The sequence below is a fragment of the Perissodus microlepis genome, chromosome 6 (genome assembly GCF_051167445.1).
Source record: "Perissodus microlepis isolate ML-2025 ecotype Zambia chromosome 6, ASM5116744v1, whole genome shotgun sequence".
NCBI classification, from domain to species: Eukaryota; Metazoa; Chordata; class Actinopteri; order Cichliformes; family Cichlidae; genus Perissodus; species Perissodus microlepis.
This window is the reverse complement of record NC_140466.1, coordinates 31070858-31077879: the sequence shown is the minus strand read 5'-3', so window position 1 is coordinate 31077879 and position 7022 is coordinate 31070858. Positions and strand designations below refer to the sequence as shown.

General features: G+C 40.5%; 1 protein-coding gene across 2 annotated transcripts; it reads left to right on the top strand.

Moving 5' to 3' along the window:
- Positions 1-896: 896 nt before the first annotated feature.
- Positions 897-6783, top strand: LOC146385960 (dnaJ homolog subfamily A member 3, mitochondrial-like). 2 transcript variants are annotated; one of them, XM_084931975.1, is made up of 12 exons: positions 898-1136; positions 2385-2521; positions 2634-2717; positions 2843-3052; positions 3192-3344; positions 3428-3575; positions 3727-3791; positions 3880-4008; positions 4704-4819; positions 5124-5218; positions 5343-5481; positions 5612-6783. In XM_084931975.1, the coding sequence occupies exons 1-11, from the start codon at positions 932-934 to the stop codon at positions 5465-5467; spliced, it is 1467 nt and encodes a 488-aa protein (XP_084788101.1). In that variant the 5' UTR covers positions 898-931; the 3' UTR covers positions 5468-5481; positions 5612-6783. The 2 variants fall into 2 exon arrangements, with proteins under 2 accessions (XP_084788102.1, XP_084788101.1); XM_084931976.1 differs by lacking the exon at positions 5612-6783 and having other exon boundaries at positions 897-1136; positions 5343-5483.
- The last annotated feature ends 239 nt before the right edge of the window (positions 6784-7022 follow it).

Genomic DNA, 7022 nt, shown 5'->3' with positions numbered 1-7022 from the left:
TTCTGTCTTTCTTATATCTTTCTCCATCTCTGAGTGCAGTTGTCACACTCTTTTCTCTCTCTGGGAAATACCTCCAAGGACTAGCAAACACAGTCAGCAACAGAGTGAACACAAACAGATTGTGTGTTTGCTGGTGTTAGGTAGAAACATTGTATTTGAAGTTACCTGCCTTAAAAAATCTTAGGAGTAAAAAAGTGTTACTCTCGTTATGCTTGCTCATCTTCAGTAGTGCTAGATAGAAGAGGAAGTACTGTCACCACAACTTACAGATACCTGTATTCAGTGTGGATTATTTTAACCCCCGGGTAAAAATGCTATAAATGATATAATTGAATAAGGAACATTTGAAACTTCAGTACAAGAGAGACAAATGTTATTTAGCTTCTTTCAATGACTATCTGGCTAAAAATGATGAAAATTTCGTTCACAAATGACAGCAAGTCATTTTGAGCCACAAACAACATCCCTGTCCTTTATTTATCCAGCTAAAAAGTCTCATTGACAATTAAAAAAAAGTATTTTTTTAAGAGATATGGCCAAGACACCATCAAAAACATCACCGTTCTATAAAGATATTTTAAGTGGCCGAAAAAAATGATTAATTATCATGTAGGTACAAAAATGCAGACTTACAAAAACAGGTATATTCTTTATTTAATATATATCTAACCTATAAATCATCTTCACTGCACTCTATTCACCAATATAAGCAAAGCCATTACACAATAAAAATACACAGAAACATAGGAGAATGCTTTTTTTGGCAGACGATCGCTTTTTTGCACAGGACTTTTCTCCAGAATGTGACTTCTTGGAAATTCTGCCAGGACTGGCTCCATGAAGGACGTGAAGGAGGCAGTAATACAACACAGATGGATGTGAGCTGCCGTTAAACACCAGAGAAGAAGAAGAAGCCGGTAGTGACGCGAAAATGGCGTCCTCCGCTGCCCGGCTGACTACACGCTGGTTAACAGCATCAGTTTCTTCTGGATATCGTAGCGGCCGTTTTCTCATTATTTCATCCGGGAATGGAGGAGTTTGTCCAGCGAACATATCACAGACACACCGGGCAGGGACAGCGGTTAGCCTGAGCTCTTGGACACGCGGAAATGCCGTGACATTGAGAGAACTGACAGGTGGGATAAGTTAGCTAAGTGTCGCAAAACCTGTTTTATATCAGCACGTATTCTAAATGCGATATCCAGCAGCCTGTCTGAAGGTCCAGTTAACAGCTTTGTGATGCTGAGAGAGTGAGCGACATTGAAATGCTGCCGTAGTTCTGCACAGTTCGTTAGCCTTCCTGTGAGAACCAGTAGCAGTCAGTGCAGTGTGAATGCACCAGTGACACTCTGCACCCATACACACCTTCCTACGGATCAGACCGCCTGTATGGCAGCATCACTTAGTTCTCCATCCCCGTGTTTAGAATAAATGGTGACGGTTCATTTTTAAATGTGCTTCACCAGGACTAGATACTCCCAGGACAACGTTACTAATACCAAGTAGCAACTTCACTTTATCATTGGATGAACTCGACAAAAGTTTGAACTTCTCTCTTAGGGATTCCTCTGTGTTGACATAATGGCAGGATATTGTCTGTGTATTTATCAGCAGCACCTTCAGGCTGCAGATCCTGTGTTTAATGACATCTCTGGGCTGGTTCCAGATCTGCTGACCACTGATCTCACTGTGTTGTTAGACAAAGCCTTTGCTTTGTCACGTGGTATGCTGTCATGCTGGTAGCTCCTGTTAGAAGACGGTCGGATGCGCATGCTTAGCAGCAACACTTGCAGATATTCTTCTCATTTAACTTAACATCTTGTCTACGTTCTTTAATCTGGACATTAACTGATGACCTGTATTTGAACAGTTTTACACTTCACACATTTAATGAATAAACAGATGTTCCTACAAAGTGGTCAGTAAGTCAAGAAGGCTGTATCTAATTTGACAAACAAATATATAATAATAGCTGCAGTGACTACCAAATATACTCAGTCAAAGGAAATTAATGGTCAAAAGTTTCAATAATTAAATAATTACTTAATTAAAATTTTTTAACAACTTAGGACTACATGTACAAAAAATAGTCAATTAGAAGTATTAATTTTAGCTGTAGCAAAATAAACTATACAGTTATACACTGTATTAGTTCTCCTCTTGGATGTAAACCTAAAATTAAAAAAAACAAATTACTGCGTTTATGTTCAGTTTTAAAGTCTGATTATACACACACACACACACACACACACACACACACACACACACACACACACACACACACATAGTGGTTCACACACATTTAGAAAACTCCTCAGAGATATTTGTAAAAAAAAAAAAAATCTACACCTCTAATGTCACCATGTTATCCTCTTCCTCTGCAGGGGTGAGATGTCCCCATGGGATTAGCTGCTGCTCTTTCCACTCCAGCAGCAGACTAGCAAACAAGCAGGACTTGTATGAAGTCCTGGGCATCTCCCGCACTGCCTCACAGAAGGAGATCAAGAAGGCTTACTACCAGGTCTCTTAACATGGTCTTGTTAGACTTCTTATATGTTTCATTCCAGTAAAATGAGTAAAACATGCAGTTTTCTTTTGCCTTGAATGCAAGCTTTTACTTTTCATTTGTCCAGCTGGCAAAGAAGTACCACCCAGACACCAACCCAAATGACCCAGAGGCTAAAGAGAAGTTTGCAAAGCTAGCTGAAGCATATGAGGTAAAAAAAACCAAAAAAAAAAACCTCAAAGCAAAACAGTTATACAAATACAAACATCCAACGTAAGTTCATTCCAGAAGCACATTTAGCCTGATATTTATCTGCTCTCTTGCTTCTGTGTGCAGGTGCTGAGTGACGAGCTGAAGAGGAAGCAGTATGACACGTACGGCGCATCGGGCTTTGACCCGAACCGTGCTGGTGCTGGCCAGCAGCAGTACTACAGGGCTGGGGGCGCCACTATAGATCCCGAGGAGCTCTTCAGGAAGATCTTTGGAGAGTTTACAGGAGGCATGGGCTTCGGAAACATCAACAGCATGTTTGAAGAAAGGCCAGAAGTAAGAGGTCGCTGACAACACCATAGCATCGATCTTTTTAGATATGTGATGTTAATTTGATGTGTTTAGTTAAGATTCAGTTTAACATACAGATGTGAGAATTGAACACTGGTTTTTAAATGTTCCCGTCTTTTCCTAGTTTGTGATGGAGCTTACGTTTTCGGAGGCGGCAAAGGGCGTGAATAAGGAGCTGAATGTGAACATTGACGACACGTGCCAGAGGTGTGACGGGAGGGGCAATGAGCCGGGGACTAAGGTGTCTCACTGTCACTACTGCAACGGCACAGGGATGGTGAGTTTCCGACCGACGCTCGGCAGCAGGCTCCTCTCAGCACCTGGCTGCACTCGTCAGCTTGTCTGTGTCGCCCCTTGCAGGAGTCGATCAACACAGGACCCTTCATGATGCACTCAACGTGCCGGCGCTGTGGTGGGAAAGGATCCATCATAAACACGCCCTGCGCCCTGTGCAGAGGTTCAGGCCAGACTAAGAAGAGGCAGACGGTCACTGTGCCCGTACCTGCCGGTAGGTTTCCATCCTGGGTTCTCAAATCCATCAATGTTTGTAATGCGAGAGTTTACCTCTAGTGTTTGTAGCTACTGCTGCTTAAAACGAATAACCTCTGAAGATTGCGTTTAATAATCGGTTTTAAAATAGACAACTGCATATATTCCAGGAGTGGACAATGGTCAGACGGTGCAAATGTCAGTAGGAACTAAAGAAATCCTCATTACATTCAGAGTAAGTTTTGGTCTCTCAAATTCACTTACTTATTTTACTTGTGAGAGAGCAGTGCAGAGGTGTGATGCATCGTGTTTGATCTGTGCAGGTTCAGAGGAGCCCGGTGTTCAGACGTAATGGAGTAGACATCCACTCTGATGCCTTCATCTCAATAGCACAAGCCATCCTGGGAGGCACAGCCACCACACAGGGCCTCTATGAAACCATCAGTATTGTGGTGAGTGTGTGTCGACAGTAATATTCAGAAGGCCAGTCATTTTCAATTATCCTAGTGGGTCACCATGATACTGCAGTTGGGCCACAGGAATAACAGAAATTCAGTTTGAAATTCTTTACACATGTACGGTTACATATGTGTAGAATTTTACTTGTTTGTAAACAAAGTGAGTAATAGGAGGTGCTCCGTGTGTGATAATACTCTAAATTTACTGCTCTTGTATTGAGGTTTGTGTCCCAGTGGCAGTTGTTACACGTTGGCCTAAACACTTAGCATATGATTGTGTAGCTTTAGCAGGTTACAGTCAACAGCCTGCAAATTTTAATGTTTTTGAATAAAGATTTCATGGAAAAGCTCAAGAAAATTTCTCTTCTGTTTGATTAGAGTGAAGATTTCAGATTGGGTGAGCCCCATGGGGCTTTCTGGTCTTTAAGGGGGGCACAGCACTCTTGACTTTGAGAATCTCTGCTTAAGCTAATAAAATGTGTTTTTAGGTAACCTCAATGCGCAAGTGTTTGATATTTATAGTTTGTCTATTGTGTTTTTTTTCTTTTTATTTCTGCAAATTATTAAAGAGTGTAAAGTTTTAATAAAGAGCGGTGCCTGTAGTATTTCTAGCTGCCTCTCTCAGATGCCTCACAAGGAGTTTCACTGGAGGAAACCTCTATTTCAAAATGTGTTGGTCGTGTTTTCAGATTCCTGCCGGCTGCCAGGCTGATCAGATCATCAGGCTGCAGGGGAAAGGCATTCGGAGGATAAACAGCTACAGCTACGGAGATCATTATGTTCACATTAAGATCAAAGTGCCCAAGTAAGTTAGTCTGATTGTCCTACAACCAGACATTTTTTGGCAGAATTTTTAATTATTATTCAATTGTTATTACAGAAACATGATAATGTGACTGTAACATTTGAATTTTTAAAAAAGTGTAACTTTATTTAGACCCACAAAACTTTTTAAATAATGCAGTATCAATAAATTTGTATAAAGGGGCTATAAGAGATTTATGTATATTTTTATTTATGCATGTTTTGTTGTTACATCTTATAAGATATAAGATAATTTTCTGAGATAAATTGATAATAATCACATGATTCTTTTCACTTTCCTGCAGGAAGTTGACTCGGAGGCAGCGCTCTCTTCTGCTGAGTTATGCAGAGGAAGAGACGGAGGTTCAGGGGACTGTCAGTGGCGTCAGTCCTTCAGGAGGTCAGAACTAAAGCTCAGCTCCATCATAGAGTCAAAGCATGATTTCATAATAATGCGCACATCCATAGAGATAGGTAGTCCAGCCCTTCTGCACTCACCTGATGAAGTGCATGTTTTTGTCCAGGAGGGGGCAGCAGCACTTCAGCCACCAGCACGAAGTCAACCGCATCAGAGGAGGGACAGGATAAGCAGAAGGAGAAAGAGGAGGAGGGAGGCTTCTTCTCCAAACTAAAGAAAATGTTTAGCTGACACTGAGACTGCAGGTTGGAGCTTTAAGTATCTCCTACCATCCCTGATAGAGAGCTAAATGTTGAAACCATAGATATTTATTAACCAGTCTTAATCTGCAGTGTGGCTATAGTTTGTCGTAACCACTTTTTTAAAAATTTTCAGGTAAAAAAAGAAGCAACCAAAACAATAGTGTAAAGGAAGATGAAAGAATCTCCACGCCGTCTCCTCTTGCTTTAAAAATCCAGCCAGGAGTAGAAGGAAGAGAGAAGCACAGTGGCATTTGTGTTGACACAGTCACACATTGTTGAACTTGGAGTTGGAGAACGAGTCAGGGCCACCCACATGAGGAAATTTAACCACAAGCACAGACAGGTGCTCGGCGGAGAATTTCTTGATGTGCTCACAAATAAACCAGAAAGTGATTTTTGCTTATTTTTCTGTTACCTCTCATCCCTCCTTATTGTCTTTGAAGCTGCTCGATGAGGCAGCGCTCCACAGACAGTAGTTCTGTCAAATTGTGTAAGACAACCAGACAACCTTTGAATGTAAATGTGTTACAAGTAAAAACATGTTAAAAGGATTGCAACTGGATAAAGATTGACATGGATTTTTCACATTGGAATTATGTCATGACCTACGTGATGCTATATGACAGCTAAAAGGTTCCCATCAACTTCCAATGTCCTTAAAAATGAAGCATGGCTGTAAATTCTTGGTAAAGCAAAGTCTGAAGTTTGACTCTAGTTATATTGAAATTTTAGGCAGTGTAATAAAAGGAAATGCAGCTATTGCAACTGCAGTAAGCCGGTGATCAGCAGATGATTGCAAGACTGGCTGAGGTGAAAACATTCACTTCAATCAGTGTTACACCCAGACTTTCCACTACATTTCCATATAATTTCCATACACTGATATAATCTGAGAACAGGTTTAAATTGATATACATTGACCTGTTAAAGAGATTTCCTGCAACTTAACTTTTCATTTCTGATTTGTTCTATTAAATAAAAATAAACTTTTACAATTTGCTGATACTTAAAAAATATAATCGTGTGTTTTATCTGTATTGTCTCAGAATTTAATCCCTATTTTTGTCTCATTTAATGTAAAAATTTTTGGTGGGGTTTGTTCATTTTGTATTTACATGCTGTCACATTGACAAGATATTAAATATTCTTGAATCAAAATTCTAAGAATATTTTTCAGATGTTTAGCAAGAAACAAATGTGAACCAGGCCTAACCGAAGGCCTAATTAAGTTATGCTCTCATCCTGGTCAGTTGTGCCTGTGCGTGGCAACAACACTAATTTAAATAAAGATTCAATGTTGGAAAATGTTTTTCTTTCTTTTTGAAATTTAAATGTTGAGATTGTAGTACCCTGAAACAGCAGCAGATGGCAGCGGCAATGGGTAAGTAAATGAAGAAATGCTCTCACAGCAACGCTGAAAGATCTGCTTTGACACAGGCGCGCTCAGCTTTGTTTGATGTGTTCAGCCACCCACTTCATAACCACGGGCAGTGTCTGAACAGAAGCTTTTGTGAGGGTCATCAGGGACGTTGGCTTCAGACAGG

Coding starts and splice junctions, on each gene's coding strand:
- LOC146385960 (XM_084931975.1), top strand. CDS start 932: ATGGCGTCCTCCGCTGCCCGGCTGACTACACGCTGGTTAACAGCATCA. Junction 3,053..3,191: donor TGTTTGAAGAAAGGCCAGAA/GTAAGAGGTCGC, acceptor GTCTTTTCCTAG/TTTGTGATGGAGCTTACGTT. Junction 3,345..3,427: donor ACTGCAACGGCACAGGGATG/GTGAGTTTCCGA, acceptor CGCCCCTTGCAG/GAGTCGATCAACACAGGACC.